We start from the raw sequence: 26,120 nt of genomic DNA, 5'->3' as shown, positions 1-26,120 counted from the left end.
CGCAACAGCTGCGCTCGCCTCAACCAATCACAGCACGGCAAAACTTAACATCAAGAATCAAACAGGCATCAAGATAACAATGCAATCATCATACTTGACATGACAGGCAAAAGAAAATGGAATAAATTTGAAAAAAAAAGTAAACGGGCTAAATGTACATTTTTGAGAGTGAACACTAACAACCCGGATCGGCATCTCAACTCATTTTCGATGCTCCGCCGAGGTCGCAGGAAAGAAAAGTGCCCCTCACAAAATCTTCTATCGTAGACTTGTAACAAAAAACAGAAGGGGATCCTTTTTTCGTCGAGTCTTCCTCTCTCTCATCTAGATAAGAAACAACAAACATTAAACACAGAATGTGGTGTCGCTATCCTTACGACAGCATTCTGGTCATGTCGTTGCGGATTCTCGAGTAGTCGAGCAGACCCTCGATCTGGCCGACGGCGGAAATGGCAATGTCGCGATCCCAGAGCTTGCGCTTGGCGAACTCCATGACGTCCTTTGCGGTGATCTGGCCAACAACACGCTCAACCTCCTCGGGTGCGAGACGGCGACCGGTGGTGATGATCTGGCGACCAATGTCCTCGGCGACAGCGGTAGTGCCGTCGAGCGAGAGAAGGATCGAAGCCTTAAGCTGGGCCTTGGCGCGCTCGACCTCGGACTCGGAAACCTGGAATGACAGGCGCGACCACTCGCGGAGGGTGAAGTGGACGAGATCATCGATGCGGGTGACGGCGTCGGTGACGAGGTAGATACCCCAGAGACTGGCAAGAGTTAGTGAGGAGTTGCATGCGTGGAGCTGTGGAGAGGAGAATTACCCAGTGTCGCTGTAGGAAGTGCTGAAGCTCATGAAGCTGTTGGCGAGCTTGTGCTCGTGGATGAAGGTGCTGAGCTTGCTGCCGAGGTAGGGCGAGTTGCCCATGGCGCGGTCCCAGTTGCCGACAATGGCCTGAGTGACCAGAGCGGTGAAGTAGTCGTCGTCCTTCCAGCTGACACCCTCAACAGCAATGGCGATGTTGGCGGTGGGGATGGTGTCGTCACGGATACGGACCTCGGAACCAACAAAGTCGGGCTTCTCCTTCTGGGCGTTGGCCAGGGCCTGGGCGGTCGAAGTTGGGGGAGCCATGGGGATGTTGCTGAAGTACTTCTCGGCGAGCTGGACGAGCTCCTTGTGGGGGACACCGCCGGAACCAACAAGAACCATGCGGTCGGCAGTGTAGTTGGTCTTGATGTAGTTGGTCAGGTCATCGCGGCTGATGGACTGGATGTTCTCCTTGGGGCCGAGGATGGTGCGACCAAGGGGCTGGTTCATGAAGGCGGTGGCGTGCAAGTGGTCGAAGACAACCTCCTCGAGCTGTTTGTCAACCTCCTCCTGCTCGCGAAGAATGACGTCGCGCTCGCGCTCGATGGCCTGGGTCTCGAGCTTTGAGTTTTGGAGAATGTCGGAAAGGATGTCGACGGTGTTGGGGACGTCCGAGTTGAAGGACTTTGCGTAGTAGACGGTGTTCTCACGCTGTAGAGGGAGTCAGAAGATGAATTGGGCGACGTGGAGCAGTGCCGAGTCTCACCGAAGTGTAGGCGTTCAGGTGGCCACCCATGTTCTCAATCTCGAGCTCGAGCTGGCTCTGGCTGCGCTTCTGGGTTCCCTGCGACGTCTCTTAGATTGTGTTCCTAGCATTGAGGTTACGGTCGGTTGGTGTGTACCTTGAAGGCAAGGTGCTCGAGGAAGTGAGCAGTGCCGTTGGTCTTGTCGGTCTCTGCGCGGCTGCCGGCATCGATCCACACACCGACGGTCGAGGTCTGGGCGTAGGGAGAGTGCTCGGTGGCGATGGTGAAGCCGTTGCTGAGGGTGGTGCTCTCAGTCTTTGAGCCGTGGCTGACGGGGGTAGCGAGACCGCGGAAGAGCGAAGGCGAGCCGGCCTTGATGGCGTTGATGGCAGTGCGGCTGCGCGTGGCATGCTGCAGGTTCAGTGCGAGCCGACGGGTTGCCATTGTCGAGGCCATTGTTGGCGACGGGGTTATGGACGGAGATGGGGGGGAGAGGGTGCGTTGGTAATGGGCAGCTGTCGCTGGTTGCTGGTATCGAAGACGTCGGGTCGGTCGTTGGCCTCTTTTCTCTCTTGGCACGTTTGCTGACCATGCCAAGCTATTATGCGTGCATCTGTGGGCGGCGTGGGCGGCTCACAAGTTGTGCAGACTCGTGAACCAATTATGCAAGACTGCGGTCTGAATCGGCGACGCAGGCGGCAGGACCTTCTCCGAGAGTTTCCGTACCTTGTGTGAGCGAGCTGCCGGGCACGCATCCATCCTCGGCCCAAAGCAGTCACAGCCAATCACGTCCGCTCTGGTGGTAACTCCAGTCTCCGCGTTTCCTGTGCTTGCTTGACATCTTGAAGCATAGCGGAAGTTGGACTCTTAGCAGGCATACCGACGACTCTCCACTCGACCTCACACACACAAACAATGGCCACCTCATTCCGCCCCGCTCTGCTGTCGCGCCAGCTCCTGGCCCAGCGCACTCCCATGGCCCTGCGCTCCTTCCACGCCTCGCCCACCCGCGCCATTCTCCCTCCATTGCCCCAGGTCATCAAGGGCAGCGGTACGTGACGACCGAATCGCAAACATGCGCCTTGAAAACCTAACACAACTCACACAGTCAACGACGCCGCCACTGTTCCCGATGCATCCTACGCCCACGGCAGCTACCACTGGAGCTTCGAGCGCCTCATCTCGGCTGGCCTCATCCCTCTGACCATTGCTCCCTTTGCTGCCGGCTCGCTCAACCCCGTCATGGACGGTCTCTTCATCTCCACCATCCTCATCCACTCGCACATTGGTTTCCAGTCATGCATCATCGACTACTTCCCCACCAAGCGTGTCCCCAAGACCCGCAAGTTCTCCATGTGGGCTCTCAACCTCGCCACCATCCTTGCCGGCATTGGCTTCTACGAGTTCGAGACAAACGATGTCGGTCTTACCGAGGCTGTCAAGAGAGTCTGGCAGGCCAAGAAGGCTGACCTCTAAGCTAAAAATACCCTTTTTGAATCCTTTTCTTTTCGCTGAAATAGCACCTTGGGCTCCTGGACTTGTGTAAATAACACCCTTTTTTTTCTGTTCTTCTCGTCTAGACTTGTTCTACTTCCATGCTTCATCTTGTGTCTTGCACGTGCGACCTCCTACAACCACCTCTCGAATAGAAAGAGACCTTGCCTTTGTAGAATTGCTATACACAGCCAATGGAGTGGCATATAAAGCTACATCATGTCTCATGTAACCTCAATATGGTATATCTCTCTCATGCAGATGACAATTGTTTCTCAGTCCTTATGAAAAATGCACAGTCGTGTTTTGAGACCCTACACAACTCCTCGTGACAAAGGACATGGCGTATTAACTCCCAGCTCTAAGGGTCGAACATCACAAAAGTATGTTGCATAGTCACAGCCATTCCTCGACATCAGCACATGGACACAGACACCACAATCAAAGAACGAGAAAAATTGGGTTTGTACAAGTGAAAAATTGTATTTGCTCGAAAAAAAAGCAATCGACTATCTATCCCACTACCCTTGGCGCCATGCTCAATCAGACTCCAGAACTACGCTCTAATGCAAATGTATGCTTTTTCGTGCTTTTTCATGCTTTTTCCATCATCTTCATCTTCTCATCTTCTCATCTTCTCATCTTCAATCGTAAAGTTCCATGTCTCCCTCCACAGCATCCAGCTCGGCAACCGCATCCTCCTCATCCCACATCTCGCTGTCCTCACCATCAGACTCTGTATGGTTCGGAAGAACAACTACATGTCCTTCCTCAAGTTCAACTCTAGCAGTCTCTCCATCTCTGATGGAACCTCTGAGAATGAGTACCGCAAGTCTATTCAGCACTTCCTTCTCAATCAAGCGAGCAAGAGGACGAGCACCATAGGCGGGAGAGTAGCCAGCCGAGCCAAGGTAATCCTTGACATCTGTGGAAAGCTCGATGCGTACATTCCTTCCGTTCTGAGAGAGTCGGTGTTGAATCTCTTCAAGGCGGACATCCACAATACTGCGAATCTCTTTCTTGGAAAGACGGTTGAAGATGACAATGCTCGAGATACGGTTAAGGAACTCGGGAAGGAAGTAGTTGCGCAGAGAGCCCATGACCATTTCCTTGGTGGTCGGATCGATTTTGCCGTCAGGTGCATTGGGACGAGCGAGGTACTCGGCGCCGAGGTTGGATGTCATGACGACGATACAGTTGCGAGCGTCGACAACACGACCTTGGCCATCGGTGATGCGACCGTCGTCCATGAGTTGCAGCATGACAGTAAGGACTTCTTTGGCTGCCTTCTCGACCTCATCAAACAGAAGGATGGAGAAGGGGCGGCGGCGAAGGGCCTCGGTAAGTTGACCGCCTGCATCGTGACCGACGTAGCCAGGGGGTGCACCGATCATGCGTGACAGGGAGTGTCTCTCTTGGTACTCGGACATGTCGAAGCGGATCATGGCGCGAGGATCGTCGAACAGGAACTCGGCCAGTGCTTTGGTGAGCAAAGTCTTACCGGTACCAGAAGGACCACAGAAGAGGAACGAAGGTGGCTGATTGGGGTTGGCAAGACCAGAACGTTGTAGACGAATGGCGTTGGCAACCGATGTGACAGCTTCTCTCTGACCGACGACAATCTCGCTGAGGTGACGCTCCATCTGTAGGAGCTTGTCCTTTTCGGTGGTTCTCAGACGAGTAACGGGGATACCAGTCCAGCGAGCAACAATCTCGTTGATCTGATCAGGACCGACAGCATCGGTGAGAAGAGGAGCTTCACCAGAAGCCTGAGCTTGCTTCATTTGGTCAAGATCGGAAGCAGCCTTGTCCTTCTCAAGCTGCTTGATGCGTTCCTCGAGATCAGGAACAGCGTAATACTTGAGGTCGGAAGCGGTCTGCAAGTCACGCATGCGCTCGGCCTCTTGTTGCTTGGTGATGAGTTGATCACGCTTGAGCTTGGCTTCCTGGATCTCCTTGCCGCGCGATTTCTCGCTCTCGTACTTCTCGCGAATAGGCTTGAGGTCTTCTTCAACATTGGCGGCCTCAGCCTTCGCTTGAGCGAGGCGTGCCTGAGAAGCTTCATCCTTTTCACGGTTGAGGGCGTGAATCTCAATCTCGAGTTGACGGAGCTTGCGTTCCATGTTGTCGAGAGCTTCGGGTTGAGACTCGCGAGTGACACGAACGGCAGCGGCGGCCTCATCAATGAGATCGACAGCAGAGTCAGGAAGACGACGCTGAGTGAGGTAGCGAGCGGCCAAGGTGGCGGCAGCGACGATGGCACCGTCGAGAATGGTGACACCGTGGTGGACTTCGTACTTTTCCTTGAGACCACGAAGAATGGAAACGGTCTCCGGAACTGAAGGCTCCTTAACCAAGACTTGCTGGAAACGGCGCTCGAAAGCCTGGTCCTTCTCGATGTACTTGCGGTACTCGGACAGGGTAGTGGCACCAATACAGTGCAATTGACCACGAGCGAGCATGGGCTTCAACAAGTTGGCAGCATCCATGCCACCCTCTCCTGAAGAACCAGCGCCCATGAGCAAGTGAATCTCATCGACGAAGAGAACGACCATCTCCTTCGAGTCTTCAATCTCCTTTAGAACACCCTTCATGCGCTCTTCGAACTCACCACGGTACTTGCTGCCAGCAACAAGAGCACCGACGTCCAAGGAGAGCAGTCTGCAGGCGGCCAAGTTGGCGGGCACGTCTGCATTGACGATGCGCTGGGCGAGCCCCTCGACGACGGTAGTCTTACCGACACCAGGCTCACCGATCAGCACGGGGTTGTTCTTGGTACGACGGGACAGGATGCGGATGACTCTTCTAATCTCTTCCTCTCTACCAATGACGGGGTCCATCTTACCCTCTCTTGCCATGGCTGTCATGTCGATGGTGAACTTTTTCAGATTCTCGCTCTCTTCCTCGGCATCAGCAGTCTTTGAGTCAACGCGCTTGTTGCCTCTGATTTGTTGGATGGCATTGTCGATGAGCTTGGTGTTGGGCACATTAGCCTCGGCGAGAGCTTTTGTGACTGTGGGATCTTGAACGAGCGAGGAGATGAAGTGGTCAATGGCGATAAAGCTGTCCTTCTGGGTCTTGGACAACTGGTCGGCGGCGCGCAGCATCTTTGAGAAAGCAGGGCTCATGGAGAGGTGCTCTGGCGGCGGGTCCTGGCTGGGGAGACGAACCATGGCCTTGTTGAGCGAGCGAGTGAGTAGTTGGGGGTCTCCATGGGCTCTCTCGACGACTTGCTTGAAGAGTGGCGCCGATGCTGCTCCGTGTGATGCATGGCCAGTGGGGTTCTGCTGGTCCTTGCTAAGATCCGGAGGAGGATCCAGCAGTGCGACGGCCAGGTGAAGCGGTTGTAGTTGTGTGTGCGAGTATTGTTGTGCGAGATCTTGAGCATCGGCCAAAGCAGATGCTGCCTTGTCGGTGAATGACATTCCTGAGGCTGCCATTTTATGTGGTGATTATGTGGTAAGCGTGTAATTAGGTTGTGTAACGTGGTATAGTGTCGTGACTCGTGAAGCGTAGAGTAGTAAATGCGTATGCGAGTGCGTGTGCGTATGCAAGGCGTGAATGTGTTTGATGTCTGATATTTGATGTCTGATGAGGCAGAGAACAAAGGCGTCGACAAGATTGATATAGTCGTCGGGTTCGAACATGCAGAAGAAACTCCTGTTTTCCCGTCAGCGCCAGATGATGCTAGCAAGATCAAGGCAGGCAGCGTTCCTGCCAGAATTGTCCAGAAGCTTCTACGTCACCAACAAGTCACCTTCACCAACATGACTCGCCATCACTCCCCCGCACATGTCAACGAGTCAAGCATTATCTTGCACCTTTCTCCTTATCTCTTCCCAATCTGACCCCCTTCCGCCAACATACTCGTACTCCTCGACGCCCTCGTCGATGCTGAATGCATGTTGCCGCGGCTTGTTCCGACATGGATCCAACCCCTATTCAGATGGCAGCAGCCTCTGGTAGGAATCAACCGCTGGAAGGACGTCCGAAAGTGCCTCGCAGGGCGGACTTGAGAGAGGATTCGCATTTCGTGCATCAGCAGTGATAGGGTGCTTGTTTCGTCTTGATTATCTTCTTGTATTTCATTCGATCATTCTTCAATGTCTGTGGCCATGATTATGCTCCTTGGAAGAAACCTACTTTCTAAGTTGTCGTTGAGCCCTCCTTCCCAAATTCCTCTTGCTCTGCTCGTCGGTCTCTTAGTCCGGCATCTGGATATCGACATCGATACCGTCAGAGTCCACAAATCTCTTTCTCTTTCTCGTCTCTGCAGCCTCCGTGACATATTCGATTGCATGCTGTCCATCGAATCGTCTGAATACCTTCACAAGCTCTGAGACCCCGTCTTCAATTTCTGTGCTGTCGCTGCTGAAGTTGCCGGTCGATGCCTTTGTCGTGTGTTTTGGTCTCTTGCCACTGTCTTCAACGGACCCGGAGTCGGAGTCTGCTCGGTTCAACTTGTCTCTCATCTCGCCGAGCTCTGCGACCAGCTTGACAGTGTTGTTCTTGCTCTCCTTGACTTCCGCAAGCATGTCCTCCAAACTTTCTTGTCTCTCTAGCTCCTGTTTGTCGAGCAGTCTACAATGCTCGGTGGTCTGCAATGTGACACTCTTGTTCATGAGGTCATACGAGTCAAGTGCGGCTTCCAGAGACTTGTTGGCGGCTCTAGCGTTTCGTTCATTGATCCTGACTTGAGAACAAAGAGACTGGATGAGGTGGTCGATTGATGAGATATCTTGGAGCTTTGGGATGGTTAGACGATGCTTGGTAGAGTATGGTTGTTGTACACTTACGGTCCAGAGACTTGCGGTTATCATGGCTTTCTTGAAGATGTTGTGGACATGGTCGTCGAGGCCGTCGCCAAGGGTGCCTACTATGTAGCTGTCGATCCGATTGGAAACTGTTTGCCGTCAGTATTTGGTTATGTAAAGGTAAGGCGAGGGGTCGATATACTATGGCTTGGAGAAGTTGCGAAGGCGCTCGAATTCAGTAGTACATTGCCATCTGGGGTCAGTCGAGTAGTCTCGATCAGAGCGAGCTACTGGAGAGGAGCGGGAGACGACTGCGCTTGAACTTTGGCAGTAAAGGGCTCTCCATTGACGACCGAAGAATGGAACGGCATAGACTGATCAGACACGGGCACTTCTTTTGGGTGTTTGCCTTTGTTATCTAATAGTGAGGCGGGTGATTGCTGTTGGACAAATGACTCCTGGACAGTTTCTTGTTCGTCATCTGGAACAGCAAGATCTGTTACAGCTTTGCGGAAGGTGAGTGGTTGGCCAACCAGTTTGCTGTTGTTTACAGACACTGGACTGCTCTTTGACTGCACTGCCTTGTCTGGGTCAAAGCCAGCCATCAGCTCTTCAAAGCTTGTCTTAGTGCGCGGCTTTGCGAGATGCTGCGATGGTACTTTTGTGACGAGGTTTGCGTTGGCATTTGCTCTTGCCCTTCTTGCCGAAGGAAGCTCGTCTGACTTTGACGATCGGATGGTGCTTTCTGCTTGTCCGTGAGTTTTAGATGATGATTTTGTTTGTTGTGGCTGCGAGTTTCCAGGCGCGACTGTGCTTTTGCCGAAATCTTGACGAGTGATGAAAGGAGCTGGTAAAGCTGAAGGTTGATTGTCACCCATGCCATCATGTTTGTATCGAGGTAGACCCTGGGTCGACATCTTCTTCTTCATCTCAGCCCTTTGCGCAAATTCATCGTGTGCTTGTTGCATACTTCCTTTGAGTGCTTGAAGTTTCTCACGCTGTGCTGATAAAGATAGACCATTCGTGACTGGTGATTGTGTCAAAGACCTTGCGAGTGTCGACTTTGTCTGTTTCTGATTCATCTCCACTTCTGCGCGATGTCTGCGCGATCCTGGTGTCTTTGATAAATTGAGAGGATTGCCCTCACGAGAATCGGAGTTACCCATTGTTGTTTAGCTTGACCCAGAAGTGCGCTTGCCGTTCGTGCCTTCCTGTTCGGCTGGCTTTGGGGAGTTGGGCGCTAAGATGTTGTGTTTAGGTCAAGCTTGTTAGTCTTTTAGGTGGTTACGTCTCAGAACCTGTCCAGCATACTCTTTGTCTCATTCATGTCCCGGCAATACTAGGCGATTCGGACTTCACTATCGACTGCAGTCATTCACGGCTAGCTGAATGTATGACAAAGTGATACACAGTGGACAAGAGAAGAAGTACCAGATACTTGATGTTCAGTGAGTGCTTGCAGCATATGATGATTCTTCTCGAAACGACCGGGCGAGCAAAGCACTTACAGCTACGATTCCGGTGACCGCAGAGCGACGGTCGATCAGACCTGGGGCGTGACGGCGTCTACCCAAACTACTGAGAAGCACCTTCCTCCTTGACGTTGACGCTCTCACCAGACAGCTCCTCCTTGAGACGCTTCACAATGCCCTCGAAGGTCTTGACGTCGCCGTCATTGAGAGCATGAGCGACGTTGATGAGGTCGGTGAGCGGTCCTCCAGCACCCAGGCTGTCTTCGCCAGCGTCGACACAAGCTGACTCCAAGAGGCCGTCGAAGTTCTGGAAGTGACTGTCGCGAAGCATGATGTGGTTCTGGACGTCCTTGATGATGGAGAGCTCGATGTTGGAGATGTTCTCAGCCTAATACTGGTATCAGTATTGGATGGATGGCACACTTTAAGCGTGTATGCGTACCATCTTCATTTCAGCTTGTAGTGTGGCCTTAGTGAGAGCATCCTTGACGGCAGCACCAATGCGCTCCTTGACGAGAGTATCGACACAGGTATTGACGCTGTTGACGATGTCGCGCTTGACGATATCCATGACGGCGAGGACCATAGGGTCAGTCATGACCATGGTGTAGACAACGTCCTTGATCTTGACGTCGAGGGCCTCTAGCAAAGCGGTATAGAACACGCCGCTGAAGTCTTGGTTGAACTTGTCCATGCTTATTAAGGTCAGCAAGAGCGGTGTGGATATGTAGCCTAGAGCCTAGAGCCTACCTTGCTGTTTGCGAAACGGGTTGTGATTGCGCGTGAAAGTAAGTATAACAAAACGTAGCGCGCAGAAGTTCCAAAGGTAGTGAGGCGGTGGAATGTCCGGTGCGGTGGATCCCGACGGAAAGGGTTTCTCGGCGACGACATCATCGCTACACAAGAAGCTGTGTTCCAGATTAGAATCTCAGGGGCACGGAGTCGTTATAGTATGCTCTTTGCTTGACTCGACGCCAGGTACATGCTGCTGGTGCTCGAATGTTCTGGCGGGCGACATTCTCTGTACAATCGTGTCTCTCTTCAGTAGAGCTGTCAAATTACAAGGTAACAAGGCATTGGTAGAGCTGCTCATCTGGAGCGCTCGACACTTCGTACACGCCTCGGGTGCTTGAAGATCTTTTGGCGGTCGAGCTTCTCTCGTAGTGATATCGATCTGCCAATCCAGTTGCCGATTTGCGGTGTCCTGAATCATTGTCTAGCTTGGTATCTGCTGGAGACGGTTGAAGAGTACAGGTTTCAAAGGCTCAACGAATGGCACACGCTCGAGGTGCTCAAAGCTTTCTGCCAGCTGACAGCCTTTCTGAAGCCGTGTCCTTCTTTTGGCAGGACTGAAGAGATGCGAGGCAGTAAAGCATTGATATCGGCTGGTCGGGAGCGTTCGACGCAGCCTACACGTCTCTGGTTCCTGAGAGATTCTGGTGCATGACTCTCACTCTGTCCAGCCCTCTGTTGCTATCAACAAAGCTGCCGGATTGCATGGTGACAAGACATTGCATAGCATGGTCTCTGCTGTAGTTCACTGCTACTTAGATACCTCGGGTGCTTGAAAGTTTCTTGCAGATGGCTCTCTTTCTGCGGCGCGTGTAGCTATTGGCATAGCTGTCTGACCGCAAGGTAGAAGGGCATTGACGGGTATTCTCTGCCGTTGCTTTAGGCCAAACACTCGCTCCAGATACATGATAGCTTCCTGAAATTTAGTGCTCGCTCCAAAGTCGGGTCTCGCTCCCAGTAAAGCTGTCGGAATGCAGGAAAATAAAGTCTTGAGATAGTACGATAAGATGGCACCTGCTGTGACGAGTCGCATTGCATACGCCCCGGGTTTGGATGGTCCTGGCAAGTGATTCTTCCACCAGAATCGCGCCTCGGTGATGGTAGAGCTGTCGAATTGCAGAAGCGCAAGTTGTTAGTGCACAACTCGTCAGAAGTGCAGGCAGGCACGCTCACTTTCACACCTTCAAGCACAGCGTCTCGCGACTTTCTCCCAACACTTTTTTCAATCCTTTTCTGAACTTGATAGCCGCCTCTCATCTTCCAGATCCCCGCAAGCCGCCAAACACAACATCTAGCTCGACAAGATGTCGTGGCCTCCACATGGATCGCAAGGGGCACCGTTACCCCCAAGCCCTTTCGCACCTGCAGACGACGTACAAGCACAGCAGTACCAGAGCGCGGTTCTGTCCCATCAACTTCAGAGCACGGCCCTTTCCCAGCGACTTCAGCGCAACGCCGATAATGTACGCGCCCACATGGTCCTTCCTGGAACTGCTGCGCCGCCGATCGCTACGCCAGTACAGGAAGCACAGCGACAAGCCGCGACCCAAGCAGTTCACCCTCGCGTGGCCGAGCTCACAGAATTGAAAATCGAGAAACAGATGCCCTCAAGCGTACCCAACACATCCGCTACGAAACGAATTGTTCGTACATCAGGGCCGATCCACAACAGCCACGCCAGCAGAAGTCCAGAGCAGATAGCAGAAGTTGAGAAAATGAAGAGACATACGGAGGCCCAGAAAGCTCGGACTGCCGCAAACGACAGGGCCATGATGCCACCTCCGTCTCAGATAAATGCACGCACCACGACACAAGCTATACAAAGCGTGATGCAAGCTTCTGGAGGCACGGTCAGAGGCCACACTTTGCAGCCGGCTGGCGGTGCTGCTGTCCATAGAAATGCTGAACACCATGGAAGAAACTTACCCTTGACCAATGTCGCTCCGCTGACTGGTGACGTTGGCCGGGAGCGGTTGATCCCAACGCTGCCATCTGGCGTACAAGTACACAGTAGCCTAGCGTCATCCAGGAACGTCCATGTCCAGGGCGGAGCGGGGCGTGTTGAGCTGAGGAAGAGTCCTACATCCGATCCGTCAAGACGGCTTAATGTGCCGGCCAATCAAAGTACAACACAAGGCAATGGTCCACGGGATCTGGCAGGCTCGGCTCCCAGTGGAATCGCTCGCCAGCATGAGCAGACCGGCTGGCGCCCACATGCTTCTACCCCCGCCGCAGCGCAGGCGGTTCCAGCGTCAAGTGCAATTGACCCCCAAAGTAGTGGACTGACTCAGAACGATCCAGGACAGGCAGCAACTCGGCCAGTCTTATCCACCGTGCATTCCCCCGTCGCTGTCCCTGCCCAGAGCCAGATCCACACTCGAGTCCAGCCAGCTGAACCCGTAAAGCCGTCAACCCGAAGCCATCTCAAGTATCCCAAGATGGGCCTAAGCTTGCTCTCAGCAACGAGATCTCGTTCGATGCGCCAACACCACTCGACCCGCGCGTTTGCCACAAATGCCCAGCCTTCCGAACAGGACAGCAACTTGCTAGTTTCTCTGCCCGATTATGGTTCACCTCACGATAGCCAATTCACCGATGTCAGTCAGACCGACCCCACTGTCGACACTCGTCCTATCACTCGCGAGGCCTCTGTAGCACAGGGTCGTCAGGAACTCAGGGTTGACTTATCATCGGCCTTCGATGTTGAGCAAGCATTTCGCAGAATAGAGAGGAAGAAGGAGCTCAAGAAAAATGTCAACTCGCGCTTTCATGACATGCTCATTCACTTGTGCAAAGTCGACAAGAGCTTACGCCAGCGAGAATTTCGCCGTTTCCTGTCCAGCCTTGGGTTTACGAGTTCTGACCTCCAGCGTGAAGCTTTGAACGTCTTGCGCGTCATGCTGAGGGACCACCGAGCCAGGGATACGCGTAGCGAGTACACCACAGTGAAGCGCTGGATGGGCGGGATGATGGGGTACAGCACAAAGGAGGCCAAAAAGGCGCGCATCATGTCCGAAAAAGCCGTGGAGGCACCAGCAAATGATGGGGCAAAGAAACTGTCGCTCTTCTGTAGCGGAGGGGTCCACAAGCTGAAGTGCGGCCACGATCGTATCTCCAACGAAGCTTGCGGTATGGACTGTTATGGCTCCAAGTATCAACCAGATGTTGACATGAGAGAGCTAGGTTGCCCCAAATGTGTCTGGTAGGCTATGGACCGACGGAGACCATCTCGGGGAATATTTATATTATTGTATCTCCATGGAGGGGAGGCAATACCATTCAAAGATGTTGAGGCCATCACCTGGAGTACTGGCTCGAATGGTCCCTATAAATTGGGTCGTGGAGAGGGGTAGTAGTGATGACGAGACGAGCTTCCATTTCGACGGCTCGAACGGAGGTGCCCTCATGCGTCTTGGACGTCCATCTGAAACGGCAGATTGGAGTCTGACGACAACACGGAGGGAGGGATGTAGTCCTGTCAGCTCAGTTGAAGAAGGACGAAGCCATAAAAAATCTGCAATTCAACAGTGACAACAATATCGTTGGTCGTAAGCATAAGTCGTTGCCAGTGTGACGTTCGTTATTCTTGAATTGTCATGTTGCCTCCAGCATATATTCATGCATCTAACAACGCGTAATAAGTTCTACTGTTCCAGTTGAAGCTGGTATCAGGATCACATTTAGTTGTATGATATTGCAGAGAAATGGACCGCAGCCAAGAAGCATGAAGCATCAAGCCTGAAGTTCCAAAGCAGCTCTGTTTTAATCGCGCGGACAAAAAGCAGAAAAACTCGCGTCACAACCTCGGCACTGCACGGACACCAACCTGTCTTTCTTGTTTGACCAGGTATCTTACTCGGTGTACAAGTCTCTCACATGGCAAGTCGAAGCAATTGTTCGCGTACAGCTCGAAGATGCCTTCTCAAGGACACTGTTGTAAACTTGTTCACGTCCACATTTCGCGCTCCAGTTGCATCGCCCGGTACTGCTGTCAGTATCCGGTGCCCATTGCGCGTCATCGACGCGCTCGACCAGCCATCCGGCAGGTCTTCCCTGTGCAGTGTATACGCATTTACGAGTAGGAAATTGGTATTCACAGAGTATGCCTGACTCTTAACACTGATGTCTGCATATCATCGGTTACAGGGCTTAAAAGCTCTGGGCCAGTGACGCTTCCAAGTCACGATGTGAATGGTTCCGGATATAGGAACTTGCCCCTATGCAGGTGGCTCTGCAAGCTCAAAGAAGCAACCAGCCCCGGCTCTTGTGAGGAAAGGTTGTCCGCTGCGGAGTCTGGCAACATTCGGCATCAAACGCAAGCCTTGACACTCCCGGCACACTTCAATTTGGCCAAGTCTGGTCTGTAGGTCAAGCTGACCTATCCTCCGGGCCCAAGGTTGCCCTGAGAGTCAGGTATCGTAGGTGTTGATCAACTTCAAGGTCGTCTTTCGCGACAGCATCTGTTCCAAGGTTGTCTCTTGCGGCGACAACAATCGGTGCGGAAATATCACAGCTTCCACTCTATTATCGCCGTATCACTTATCACCAATCAGAGAGAGACAAGTGCGCCAGCATATCATCGGCCTTTGCATCAAGACCGGTGTTGCCATCGTCGCATCCACAATGACCCCGTGTGGGGTATCAGAATCTGGGGAATTTTCTCCTCCACTGCACGGCATCGGGTGCTTGGACGGAGGGCTGGAAACCTTACTTACCTCAACAGTCGACATATAAAGGACCAGACAACCCGCCGAACATAATGGACATCAATCACAGAATACATCAGCCCTCTCTGGAATTCATATCCACATACGCTAGAATAAACCCCTCATCAACATGTCCGTCGACAACAAAAAGCTCAAGGACGTCAAGGATGACGTTTTCATCGACAGGATCGAGAAGCTTGACACCTTGTCGGACGAGCACATCGAAGCCGATCATATCGAGAGTACGGCAGCTTCGAAGGCGGCATGGTTGATTGCCATGACCGTGTCTATCGGCGGCTTCCTCTTCGGTCAGGATTTACCCTACGATACACGATGACTCAATATCGTCTAACAAGGTTGCAGGTTACGATACTGGCTACATATCTTCGGTTCTGGTCACCATTGGTACATCTCTAGGTCATGAACTCAGCACGAGCGAACAAGAGCTTGTGACTTCTCTCACATCAGGAGGAGCTCTTGTTGGCGCAGTCTTTGCTGGCCTGGTCGCTGACAAGTACGGAAGAAAAATGCCGAGTAGGTTCTATGTCAATACTCAAACCTTGGACCGGAACTGACGCGAGTATTCTAGTTTATGCCGCATGTGCGGTCTTTGTCATTGGAACACTTCTGCAAGCCGCTGCATTCCATCTGCCTCAATTCGCTGTTGGCCGGTTCGTAGTAGGCCTTGGTGTTGGCTCAGCAGCCTGTATCTGTCCGTTGTTCATTGCCGAAATCTCGCCCATGCGCTACAGAGGAAGAGTGGTCGCCTTCAACAACATGAGCGTTACCCTCGGACAACTCATCGCATCGGCCATCGGTGCAGGCTTTGCTCAAGTGCAAGGAGAAGCTTGGCGCGGAACAGTGGCCATTGGAGGTCTGCCACCAATCGTCCTTGCTATCCTCCTTATGTTCTGTCCAGAGTCACCCAGACAGTTGATTGCTCACGGTCGAACCGAGCTCGCAGATGCTTGCCTTCTCAAGATCTACCCTACATCAACCCCAGAGACGCGTCAAGCAAAGATTCGCTCCATCGAGGCGTCCATTCACGAGAACACTGGGTCGCTGGCCGACGAGTCAATCTGGAAGTCTACGAAGCGTATTTTTACCACACCTGCTACTGGTAGAGCAGTGCTCACAGCTTGTGCTATCATGGCCAGTAAGTCTAGTTCATACTCTCGAACAGCAAAACCAAAACTAACCGAAATACAGTCTCTCAGCTTGGTGGCTTCAACACACTCATGTACTACAGCGCTACCCTGTTCGGCCTCGTTGGCTTTGCGAACGCTACAGCTATCGCCATTGTAGTTTCTGGCACAAATTTCCTCTTCTCGATCGTCAACCTCGTCCTCGTAGATCGTTTCGGTCGTCGTGCCATCCTCAAAGTCACTGTCTTGGGCATGGCTATCTGCATGCTCATCGCAGCTGTCAGTTTCCACTACATACCCATCAACACAAAGACACTGGAGCTCACCAGTGATGTCACCGGCTGGCCCGCCGTTTTGGTCCTGGTCTGCATCATTTGTTACGTCGCCTTCTTCTCCTCTGGTGTAGCTACGATCGCTTGGATCGGCACAGAGCTCATCCCTACTGAAGTCCGTGCTGTAGGCACTATGATCAATACTGTCACTTGCTGGAGCACAAATATCATCGTTTCCTCTACTTTCTTGTCCATGATGAAGGGGCTTACACCTACCGGCGCTTTCGGCTTCTACTCTGGAATCTGCACTATTGGATGGATCTTTGTCATGTTCTGCTACCCTGAGTGCAAGGGTATGCCTCTTGAGGTTATCAGAGAAGTGTTCCAGCGTGGCTTCGGTGTCGGATATTCGAAGCAGTGGCAAAAGGAGAATGCGGCTTTCGCTAAGGCCAATGCCATGGGCAATGTGAACTTCGGTCACTAACATGTACTGGTACGACCAGAGGATCTTGGGGGAGTTCGGGACTCGTCATTTGGTTTACGAATCATGTTATCTATGTCATGTTATGTATGCACGTGAATGTCATATATTGTTGCAATCTACTCATAACTTTACCGCCCCAATCGTTCGTGTGTAACTGAAGTATATGCTCCTTCATGAGTGCATCAGAGTATTACCGTAGCATAAAACCTGTCGTATCTCACAAAAGGAGCACAAATTCTCCCGAATCTGCCAGATGGTAGAACAAATCACTCCTCATCCGTGGCCAAGAATCAGTGGTTGTAGAGCTCGTACGTATCACAGTCTGGGTTGAACCAGGGAGAATGTTTGCTTCTCCAAAGTGTCTCTCCGACTCGGCTTCGTGCAAGTAGCAAACAACAACACTCTCCGTATGACTAGATATACCAATCGATCTGTCTTTCACCCAACACAGCCCCTCTAGTCCAAAAGCACCTCGCCACCAGAGATCTCGCATTTGACCCTGTCCATTCGCCCTGCCCCTCTACTGAAATTCCACCCATCAGGCTCCTCACCAGTTCGATTCCCTTCAAGCAAGAATTTCTTGCCGCGGTGGTACAGGGAGCCACCGCACCACAAAGTCCCCTGAAAACGGAGACCCAGGTAAGTGGTCCTCTTGCCAACACAAGGTTTCTACTTATTCCTGGAGCATGTGAAGTTTTTGACACAGGTTGGCTGGGAAAGTTTTCTTGCCAATACAAGCTGCTTTGAGCCTTTCGGAGTTGAATCGTAGCCGCCTGGAGTTTCTGGTGCCGTCTGAGGTCAATGGTTAGTCAGATGTAAGGTGTCGTAAGTTTAACTCGCCTCCCCCTTCGGTGTGAAATCTCTGTTGGTGCTTCTTTTTTTTGCCATTCTAAGAAGTGAGAGGTGATAGGGTCGGTGGGCATGACTGGGTCACGTCGCAGTAGGCTTTGTTCGATCGTGGTGATTAATCTCCTCCCAAACCTGTAGCTACGAGTCGTGACGCGTTCCATTGCAACGATCACTCTTCCTGGGTCGGCAATTTCCTCATCTAGATAAACAAGGTAAAGAACCTCACTGTTTTATATGTCCTTGGAACCTAGCCAAAGTTTTGTCAGTAGCGATTTTCTTGAAGATGTGAAATATTGGTTTGAGCTTTTGTGACGTTTCTTGTAGTGTCTCTGCGCTTGGTGAAGTAACAGACTAACCACATTTACGCAAATTCGACTGCTTGGTGGAAGGTAAAGGAGGGCAAGACCAAAGCTCATGGTATTGAGCGGAGTAGATCGCTGCGGCGCTTTCCAAGCGCAGAGATAGGCAAGCACTGATTTTGACGAGATAGTTAACAACCACGAAGCTAGACCGAGCATTGATGGTCAATTTCAGGTAGACATAGAGTAAGAAAGCCAGCTCTCAAGCCAATACTCGAACTGGAAAGAGCGTTGCTGCCCCTTGCACCGGCGCGGTACATCGATGGAAGCCCTAGAATATGATAGAGCAAGGATACGAAATCAGCGAACGAGATAGCTCTTGATCGATGTAGAGAGCGCTACGCTGCTGACAACCTGCGCTCCGTCAACGCCAGCAAGATATTCACCAGACTCACATCAACGCATTCCACTCACTCCGGTATCATAATCTAGCAAATATCCCACCACCATAGAGATCGGCCCTGTGGCTATCAGGAAAAATTCGCTCGAAAACCTCTCCAAAGTCTAGCATAAATAGAATCCAGGGGGTGTGAGTTCGAGTCACAGCCTTGGTTGGTCGCAATCATGACTTTGGTTTCAAAGATGTTTCCCAGGTGAATTCCTGGTTTTTTGCTCGGCGTCGATCAGCGAGATCCTGTTTTTGCCGACATGTGTGCTTGTTGAGACGAATTATATAGTCGTTTGATCCTTCCCTGCATCATGTCTTTGACGCTTGGTGTTGGATTGCGCCGCGGATTCAATACGCGTCGACCTCGACCTCCAACTTGGTACTGGCTTGGAAAGGTAAACAAAGGCCAAATAGAAAGACCACATCGCATGCGGCGCTCTCAACAGGGCTGAAATTTCTCAAAAGAGGCTTAGCACTTCCCAATGGCAAGTTGATACGATAGAGATGATTCGTTACGCTCATATCGATCACGTCCAACGCCATCACATATCGAAAAGCTCAAAGGGCAGCTCATATAGCTTGAGGGGCATGTTTCAAGACAAAATCTCATCACTCGCAAGAGATGTTGGGATGTGAAGCGAAAGTTGGTTGAGCAAAGAAGTCCCCAGCCTCGCACTTGCCTGGCCAATCTGCAGCTTCCTTAGACAAATCACCTTGGCCCACTAGTCAAGCGCTACCGGAGATCTCGAGTTCGATTCACAGCAAGGCCAATCCGCGCTAACAATTCATAAGAACACAACAACCCGACACCATACTGGAACACCAAACCGGTCCCGCGGGAGACATTCCCGTACCTTGTGGGGCTGAATAAGCCCCAGAATGAACTAACTTGCATTGAGTAGTCTTGCCACCACAAGCTTCTCTTTCCTTGCCAAGTTCTACAACCACAGAAGCAATGACATGAGCTTGTCAACACAAGGATTGTCTGCGCTGGGGTGGGTAAGTGCCGGGGCTTCCCCGTGAAAGCTTCGGGTTCACGACACACTCCGGGTTCATCCCGTGAAGATCAACCACAACAACACTCGTAAGCGAAACCTCCCAAGTCCTGAGATTTCTGGTAGCATTCCTTTTCGCACTTTACGCGTTTATTGAGACTTCCTTCTTCGCAACTGCTCAGTTACTGAAACTCCACTGTTCTATCCAGCGTTCCATGAGCTCGACACTGATGCATTCCGCGTTCTGGAGACTCGGACTCAAAGCCAGACTCTTCGAGCAGTCAACAGTTGGCTTCCTGACTTCAGTCTTACAAGCGCCCTCGAAGAAGTCTAGCAAGCCTGCAGCTGGTACATGACTTTCCAGTCCAGTCTCGATGTGTGCTTTCAAGAGCTTAAGCCAATCAATCAATGAGAGTCTCTTCAGATTGATATATGCTCTGAGCTCTGGCAGTAGTGCTTTCCAAGCAGTTGTCTGTGGATTGACAACGTTGTAAACCTGGCACGCATTATGCACTGCTGTCGCAGCGAATGCCAATTCGCATATGGTGGCTGCAGCGACGTCAACAGGTAGCCAGTTTATCTTGTCCAATAACCCCAATGAAGAAGGTATAGCTCCAAGTTGTATCGAAGCCGCTAGCATAGCCGGCACCCATTCTTTCTCTGGCCAACGAGGCACATCATCTCCCCAAAGTTCGGGATGAGAGACACCGCCGAGTTGACCGATGCGGCATGTTACGCTCTTCACACCGTTGGCGGCCGCAGTCGTCGCTATGAGTCGCTCAGCGACAAGTTTTGACTGCGTGTAGCCCATAGTCTCTGCTACCAGCCAGTCATGAGAAATCTCTTCGGTGACTTGACCTCCAGATCTACCAAGGACAGATCCAATCGACGAGACGAACACGAAGTTTGGTTTACAGTCGGCAGACTTGCAAAGCTCCATAAGTTCAACTGTGAGACGGATGCTGGACTCGAAATGAGACAGCGGCATACAAAAGTCGACTGGCCACGCATTTTGAATCACACAAGTGATCTCTTGCTGCAGAGTACACCAGACTGATTCACAGAGCCCGAACCGTGATTGGGAGTAGTTCACATGGAGATGCCTGACATGCTTGGAGATTGCAGCATTCCTTGAGCGACCGGGAGCCTTTTGGTTGATATCTGCATCAGGATCGCGACTTAGGCAGTAGATAAGAGCAATGTCTTCTCTTTGTAAGAGCTGGCACAAGATCTGAGTGCCCAGATGACCAGTTGAGCCGACAAGGAGAACGGTGGCCGCTTTCGTTGTTTCAATAGGCATGGCGCGACGACTCATTGGCGAGTAGCGATCGTATAGAATCTGCATCGTCTTGACAGAATCTTCTTGTCCAGTTTCCAGACCGCAGATGTAGTATGAGAGTAGATCAATACTTGGAAGCTCGTAAACAACTTTGGTCGTGATTAATTTTGGTGAGCTCAGAAATGCGGTTCTAAGCTTCCTTGCCAAGGTCATGGCGTGTAGCGAGTCCAAGCCGATATCGAAGAAGCTCGTGCTAGATTGTACCGTCCTGTACTTGGAGATCCCCTGGATGGTCCTTGTGACTGTCTCTCTGACACTGCCAAGATCCATGTGGCAGTCGGTCTCGGCATAAGACGCAGCACTGCCATCTTGTAGTCGGTAGAGCTCGTCGAGTTCCGCTGCAAACCGCTCAAGAGTCCGTTTGCGTTGGACGGTGCCTTTATCTGCTCGCACCATTTTCTTTCCTTGCTTTACCACAATGACCATGTCCTTCATCAGCCGACCATACTCGGGAATGCTTTCGTTGGCTCTCTGTACAGCCGGCCAAAGCTCCTCCACGACCTCCTCTTCGGATTTTTCGTCATCACTAGATCCAGAAGACGACAACTCTAGGAGCAAAGCGCACTGCGTACGACCCTGCCCACAGACTAGAGCTGACTCTACCGCTGGATGACCGTTGATGATCACATCCTCCATTGAGGTTGGGTTAAACTTCTCGCCATTACTAAGGACGATGATGTCATCTATACGACCTTGCCACAGCCACAGATTCGGTTTAACAGGGTGCTTCGCGAAGAGATCTTTGGTATGATACACTTCCATCTCGGGGTACATCGAGAACACAGGTTGAAACTCCTTCAAAGCAGGATCTCGTTCAATGACGAGCTCACACAAGTTGTCGGCATAAGGACGATACACCCCGCCAGCGCAAGGACTAAGCTTGATGTACGGCCAGTCAACGCGGTCCATGACTTCGACGGGAAAGAAGCCAGTCTCCGAAGATCCGAAGACAGTGATGAGAGTAGTCCCAGACGCGATACGTTTGCCTGCCTCTGTAGGCAGTGGTCCTCCGCCATACATTACACTGGAACATTGACACAAGTTTCTGAGATACTCATTGTTGCCAGCAATTTCGGCCAAGATAGATGGTGGCATGATGCTGGCTTCGATATCGATATTGACAAGCATCTCGTTTGCAAGGTCTGCCGTCAAAGGCACTGGAGGCGGCAGGACTGTTGGGACAGTATTCCAGATAGAGAGAAACAGAGTGCTGAGAGCTGATGCATGAAACATCGGAAACAGTAACAGCGTCTTCTTATGGGCGTAGGTGCTAGTCTGTATTGCCCTGCCTGTGCGAGCTTCTATGTTCCGAAATGCGTCTAGGGCAGCTACTGCTTCATGATTCATGATTGTCAACTTCGGCATACCAGTGCTACCAGACGTGTGAAATACTGCTATTGGATCGATCTTGACGTCTTCAAACGTTCTGCTCCAGAGATAAGGTTGCATGCCATCATTGAAGTCCAAGAAGTGTTCGAGCTCAGGAAGGCTGAGTGTCAGCATCGGTCTCTCTACCAGGACGCTTACCAAGAGATTGGAGTGCAAAGGTGCATCTGAAGGCATCATGAAGACGTTGCATTTCACTTGACCAAGCAAGTCGAGTGATGCAGCTGTGCTATTGCGCGGAGAAGGGAAAAACATCTAATCGCTGTTTTAGACGAATCACTCGGGCTTTGCAAACTTTCATACCTTGTATCCCACTTTGCAGGCTCCAAACACCAGAAGGAGGTATCTCAGGTCATGAGGGCCAACATAAGCCAAAGTTGGAAAGTCATGACCTCTACCCAGCTTCTGATGTATCCACCAAGCGCACTTGTCGATGCCTTTAGCGAGGTCGCGGAAGGTGACTCGACGGAGACCGTCTTTGATGTCGGCAGACTTTGGTATCTCAACAAAGGTTAGACAGGGATCGTCCAAGGCAACTTGATCGATGAAGTTTGGAAGCAGTCGACGACCATATTGTGCCATGGCGATTGACATTTGAGCTGAAGTCAGAAGCTGGGCCCGAGAGTCTGACCCGAGCATTACTTATATGTATGTATGAACGTCTCCTGTGCTCGAGGGACCTGGAGGGAGAGATCTGCGTGACTCCTTCGATCATGGTGAATATGCTGGTAGCCATGGATTTCTGACGAGCAATACCCAGAACTGAAGTGCTTACATACGCCACGGCGCGTAGAATCATTAGCTCAGACAGACAACAGCCACGTATGGCCGGCTTTGGTCACTGCAGCCGTGGTCGACGCACCATGATAGGTCGCGCTTCAACACTCGTGACTTGTGAAGAATCAGTCGCTGCGATTAACGGCGGTACAGACAGCTAGCTAGCTGCGCGGGATTTAAAAGCGACGGTTTGCTCCATTGTGTGACTTCAGTCCCGTGTGTGAAGATGAGCTGCATATCATGTCGTTGAAGATACCCTCGTTATGAGAGTGGTCCCATCCCTTCGGAAACGATCTTGTGTGTCGCAGCCGCAAAAAACTTGTCCTAACCTCCCCCAGTCGCACGCCCTGAATTGAGGTGGGCTCGAAAGGCGTACGCGAGCAAGACATCGTCCGGGTGTGAGGGGGTTGGAGGATTGGAAAGCCGATTCCTCGGAAGCGTTCATGCTGTGTTACATGGCTGGATTGAGTTTACCAGCGTCACGCTCAGCGCCTCCCTCAATCCTCCTGTAAACAGCTTGACTTTGGCACTCTGCAGACAAGATGTGTCAGAAAGCTTCCTGATATCACAACAACAATCTCACCGAGCCCACCGAGTAGACATATGACCAATTCGATTCGCAAAATTCGACAACTTTGACGTGCGCTCGCGGAAATCACGGAATGACGGCGACGCTTCAGCGCTCCCACAAAACTGTGATCTCGCCATCACAAGCAACAGCCAGCAGGTCGCTTGTTCATGCAAGACCCATGTAGTCGGTAGAGATGTGGTCACTGCTATCGCGAAAACACAGTGGCTCCATCCTGTGAGGCAAAAACGTGCTTGAGGGATCGCGAACTCATGCGAGGCCCACCCATCGCCGAAGCCGGGTCAGGGAGCTGGACGCCGTTTGCCCGCAGCCACCACCACAGCTTTATTGAGTATCCTTATTCACACCACGTACGTGTTGGCTTTCTCTCCATGATTTGCGATGAATGCATTCGAAGCCATGTCGCAGCGCCATAAAGTTGCATGAAATGCGCAAGAGACGCTGCAAACTGCATCGGTTGTGCTTTCCATTTGTCTTGCAAGAGGTAAAAGAGAAACAAGAAGACAAACGCTCTTTGAGTGATCGTCCGGGCCGCTAACAGGATACCCCACAGTGCCAAGGGAAGCTGGATAATGTCGATGACGCGCCGAGACAATTCTTGCCGACGTCCTGTCTTCTTGGTCACCAGTACATGAATACCTGCCAGCATGACTCGTCTGTATAGCGTGGCTATGTGTGGCGCTGTGGATTGTTCTCTGTCCGCACAACGATTGACTCTCGAGAGCAGTCCGGCAAGCAGTACGGCAAGCTGTGTCTGATAGTCGGAGTGGATCTTCTCCGACCCGTTCCTAGGGCCAAGATAACCAGAAAACGGTTAGATTTCGCAGCCAACTCAAACTGCCTTTAGCATGGCGTTCATTGGCGGGCATTTACGGCCGTTCCATTGCAATCCGCAAGCCTGATGACTCGAGCAAAACCAAAATGCGTTTTACCGAGAACCGAGCAATTCAGCTCTCCTTCCACGAAGGTGGCAGGGCTACTTCAGGGTCCTGGATGTTTCTTAAGAGACCTGTCGATCCCTCCGCATTCGCAGTCCATCAACTTCAGAGATGGCGACCATCTCTGTTTTCTATACCTTCCTGTGGCTCTCCGTTACCTGGCTACTGTACAAGGGTATCAGTCGGCTCTATATTCGTCGGCAACATGCTATCAAGTCTCGCAAGCTGGACTGTGAGCCAGCACCACTATGGCCTGCAACACATATGGGCATCTCGACGATCAAACAAATGATGGCGGCTCAAAAGGCAGGTCGTTTTCCCGCGTATCTCCGTGAGCGGGAGGAGACCTTGTCCGAAACTGAACACAGACCTGTGCATACTATGCGCCTTTCTATTCTTGGTAATGAGGCTCACTTCACCTCGGATCCCAAGAACATCCAAGCTTTACTGGCAACTCAGTTCAAAGACTTCGGGCTAGGGTCCGCGAGGATCGGAAACTTTGGTCCCTTGATGGGTGATGGTATTGTAGGTGCTTGTCGGCCTCGAGATTTCATATGCCCGCTGACAGACTTTACAGTTCGCCTCTGATGGCAAAAGATGGGAACACTCACGAGCATTGCTCCGACCGCAATTTGCTCGCGACAACATCAGTGACCTTGAGCTAGAGGAGGTGCATGTGCAGAACATGATGCAAGCCTTACCCGTCAGTGCTGATGGCTGGGTCGATGAGACTAATGCACAGCTTCTCTTCTTCCGTCTCACTCTGGACAGCTCCACCGAATTCCTGTTCGGTGAGAGCATTGACACTCAACTCGCAGCTCTTCGAGGCGGAGAGGCTGGAGCCGCTGCAGCTTGGAGGGACGAGAAGGTGTTCGGCACCGCCATCGACAGCTCGCAAGGCTATCTGTTCAAAGGCGCTCGGTTCGGAAACTACTACTGGATGGCACATGACAAGCACTTCAAGAAGCTCTGCAAGGACGTTCACAACTTCGCCGACTACTACGTGGGCAAAGCAATTAAGGCACAAGATTCCGAGAAAAGGGCTCCATCTCCCAGCAAGAAATTTGTCTTCCTCGAAGAGCTAGCTGCGCAAACCCGAGACCCAATCGAGCTCCGGACCCAACTGCTCAACATCTTGATTGCTGGTCGCGATACTACTGCCTGTCTGCTCAGCTGGATGTTGTTGCTTCTTGCGAAGAATCCCGATGTCTTTGAGAAGCTCCGTGAAACTGTCATCCGCGACTTTGGCAGTTACGAGAATCCTAGAGACATCACTTTCGTGTCCCTTAAGGACTGTCAATACCTTCAGCATTGTTTGAACGAAGCACTTCGCGTTTATCCGGTCGTCCCCATGGACGGTCGGCGTGCCTTGACGGACACTACCATTCCTCGCGGAGGTGGCGCAGACGGTCTATCGCCCATCTTCATCCCCAAAGGCACTGATGTCAGTTACTCTGTGTACGTCATGCATAGACGTAAGGATATTTGGGGTGAGGATGCCGACGAATTTAAGCCGTCGCGCTGGACCTCGAAGCGACCCGGTTGGGACTATCTGCCATTCAACGGAGGTCCCAGAATATGCATCGGCCAGCAGTTCGCGCTCACTGAAGCTAGTTATGTCATGGTCCGACTACTTCAACGATTCGATAAGATCGAGCCCACCGGACCAACTCTCGATGCCGAGCCGAAGATGCGCTTGACCCTTACCTGCTGCCCTGCAGATGGTGTCTGGGTCAGGATGAGACAAGCGAAAGATGTCGCATCTCACTGAAGATGTTCGTCAGGCGTTCTGTTTACGATTCATGCAAGAATGATATCCCAGAAAAGACCCAC

At 51.8% G+C, this 26,120-nt stretch overlaps 10 protein-coding genes across 10 annotated transcripts; 4 read left to right on the top strand and 6 right to left on the bottom strand.

Annotated features, from left to right (window-relative positions):
• Positions 1-136: 136 nt before the first annotated feature.
• Positions 137-2,059, bottom strand: AUEXF2481DRAFT_38022 (uncharacterized protein). The gene is made up of 4 exons (XM_013490456.1): positions 1,705-2,059; positions 1,569-1,646; positions 819-1,513; positions 137-764 (listed from the first exon to the last, which is right to left on the bottom strand). Exons 1-4 carry the CDS (start codon positions 2,002-2,004, stop codon positions 374-376), a joined length of 1,464 nt encoding a protein of 487 aa, XP_013345910.1. The 5' UTR covers positions 2,005-2,059; the 3' UTR covers positions 137-373.
• A 225-nt stretch (positions 2,060-2,284) lies between these two features.
• On the top strand, positions 2,285-3,353 carry AUEXF2481DRAFT_96048 (uncharacterized protein). The gene is made up of 2 exons (XM_013490555.1): positions 2,285-2,599; positions 2,657-3,353. Exons 1-2 carry the CDS (start codon positions 2,464-2,466, stop codon positions 3,022-3,024), a joined length of 504 nt encoding a protein of 167 aa, XP_013346009.1. The 5' UTR covers positions 2,285-2,463; the 3' UTR covers positions 3,025-3,353.
• Positions 3,354-3,556: 203 nt separating this feature from the next.
• On the bottom strand, positions 3,557-6,870 carry AUEXF2481DRAFT_38021 (uncharacterized protein). The gene has a single exon (XM_013490455.1). The coding sequence runs from the start codon at positions 6,480-6,482 to the stop codon at positions 3,687-3,689; it is 2,796 nt and encodes a 931-aa protein (XP_013345909.1). The 5' UTR covers positions 6,483-6,870; the 3' UTR covers positions 3,557-3,686.
• A 160-nt stretch (positions 6,871-7,030) lies between these two features.
• AUEXF2481DRAFT_38020 (uncharacterized protein) lies at positions 7,031-7,961 on the bottom strand. The gene is made up of 2 exons (XM_013490454.1): positions 7,839-7,961; positions 7,031-7,787 (listed from the first exon to the last, which is right to left on the bottom strand). The coding sequence occupies exons 1-2, from the start codon at positions 7,860-7,862 to the stop codon at positions 7,245-7,247; spliced, it is 567 nt and encodes a 188-aa protein (XP_013345908.1). The 5' UTR covers positions 7,863-7,961; the 3' UTR covers positions 7,031-7,244.
• A 122-nt stretch (positions 7,962-8,083) lies between these two features.
• Positions 8,084-8,962, bottom strand: AUEXF2481DRAFT_27746 (uncharacterized protein; the record flags this gene model as incomplete). Its single annotated transcript, XM_013490363.1, has 1 exon — positions 8,084-8,962. One exon carries the CDS (start codon positions 8,960-8,962, stop codon positions 8,084-8,086), a length of 879 nt encoding a protein of 292 aa, XP_013345817.1.
• A 204-nt stretch (positions 8,963-9,166) lies between these two features.
• Positions 9,167-10,414, bottom strand: AUEXF2481DRAFT_602786 (uncharacterized protein). The gene is made up of 3 exons (XM_013490625.1): positions 10,019-10,414; positions 9,711-9,963; positions 9,167-9,656 (listed from the first exon to the last, which is right to left on the bottom strand). The coding sequence occupies exons 2-3, from the start codon at positions 9,960-9,962 to the stop codon at positions 9,372-9,374; spliced, it is 537 nt and encodes a 178-aa protein (XP_013346079.1). The 5' UTR covers position 9,963; positions 10,019-10,414; the 3' UTR covers positions 9,167-9,371.
• Positions 10,415-11,364: 950 nt separating this feature from the next.
• AUEXF2481DRAFT_3311 (uncharacterized protein) lies at positions 11,365-13,266 on the top strand (the record flags this gene model as incomplete). Its single annotated transcript, XM_013490265.1, has 1 exon — positions 11,365-13,266. One exon carries the CDS (start codon positions 11,365-11,367, stop codon positions 13,264-13,266), a length of 1,902 nt encoding a protein of 633 aa, XP_013345719.1.
• Positions 13,267-14,896: 1,630 nt separating this feature from the next.
• Positions 14,897-16,667, top strand: AUEXF2481DRAFT_3310 (uncharacterized protein; the record flags this gene model as incomplete). Its single annotated transcript, XM_013490264.1, has 4 exons — positions 14,897-15,074; positions 15,130-15,300; positions 15,356-15,922; positions 15,976-16,667. The coding sequence occupies 4 exons, from the start codon at positions 14,897-14,899 to the stop codon at positions 16,665-16,667; spliced, it is 1,608 nt and encodes a 535-aa protein (XP_013345718.1).
• A 2,769-nt stretch (positions 16,668-19,436) lies between these two features.
• On the bottom strand, positions 19,437-22,565 carry AUEXF2481DRAFT_3309 (uncharacterized protein; the record flags this gene model as incomplete). The annotated part of the gene is made up of 2 exons (XM_013490263.1): positions 19,437-22,238; positions 22,287-22,565. The coding sequence occupies 2 exons, from the start codon at positions 22,563-22,565 to the stop codon at positions 19,437-19,439; spliced, it is 3,081 nt and encodes a 1,026-aa protein (XP_013345717.1).
• A 1,833-nt stretch (positions 22,566-24,398) lies between these two features.
• AUEXF2481DRAFT_27741 (uncharacterized protein) lies at positions 24,399-26,058 on the top strand (the record flags this gene model as incomplete). The annotated part of the gene is made up of 2 exons (XM_013490362.1): positions 24,399-24,812; positions 24,865-26,058. 2 exons carry the CDS (start codon positions 24,399-24,401, stop codon positions 26,056-26,058), a joined length of 1,608 nt encoding a protein of 535 aa, XP_013345816.1.
• Between the last annotated feature and the right edge of the window lie 62 nt (positions 26,059-26,120).

This window comes from Aureobasidium subglaciale, assembly GCF_000721755.1.
Source record: "Aureobasidium subglaciale EXF-2481 unplaced genomic scaffold scaffold_5, whole genome shotgun sequence".
Lineage (NCBI taxonomy): Eukaryota > Fungi > Ascomycota > Dothideomycetes > Dothideales > Saccotheciaceae > Aureobasidium > Aureobasidium subglaciale.
This window is presented reverse-complemented; position numbering and strand designations above follow the sequence as displayed.

Excerpts from the sequence above, each read along its gene's own strand:
- AUEXF2481DRAFT_38020 (XM_013490454.1), bottom strand. The coding sequence starts at position 7,862 with ATGATAACCGCAAGTCTCTGGACC. Across the intron at positions 7,788-7,838 it reads TAACCGCAAGTCTCTGGACC|CTCCAAGATATCTCATCAAT; the intron begins GTAAGTGTACAA and ends ACCATCCCAAAG.
- AUEXF2481DRAFT_38022 (XM_013490456.1), bottom strand. The coding sequence starts at position 2,004 with ATGGCCTCGACAATGGCAACCCGTCGGCTCGCACTGAACCTGCAGCAT. Across the intron at positions 1,647-1,704 it reads TCGAGCACCTTGCCTTCAAG|GGAACCCAGAAGCGCAGCCA; the intron begins GTACACACCAAC and ends GAGACGTCGCAG. Across the intron at positions 1,514-1,568 it reads ACCTGAACGCCTACACTTCG|CGTGAGAACACCGTCTACTA; the intron begins GTGAGACTCGGC and ends CTCCCTCTACAG.
- AUEXF2481DRAFT_38021 (XM_013490455.1), bottom strand. The coding sequence starts at position 6,482 with ATGGCAGCCTCAGGAATGTCATTCACCGACAAGGCAGCATCTGCTTTG.
- AUEXF2481DRAFT_96048 (XM_013490555.1), top strand. The coding sequence starts at position 2,464 with ATGGCCACCTCATTCCGCCCCGCTCTGCTGTCGCGCCAGCTCCTGGCC. Across the intron at positions 2,600-2,656 it reads CCAGGTCATCAAGGGCAGCG|TCAACGACGCCGCCACTGTT; the intron begins GTACGTGACGAC and ends CAACTCACACAG.
- AUEXF2481DRAFT_602786 (XM_013490625.1), bottom strand. The coding sequence starts at position 9,962 with ATGGACAAGTTCAACCAAGACTTCAGCGGCGTGTTCTATACCGCTTTG. Across the intron at positions 9,657-9,710 it reads TACAAGCTGAAATGAAGATG|GCTGAGAACATCTCCAACAT; the intron begins GTACGCATACAC and ends TACCAGTATTAG.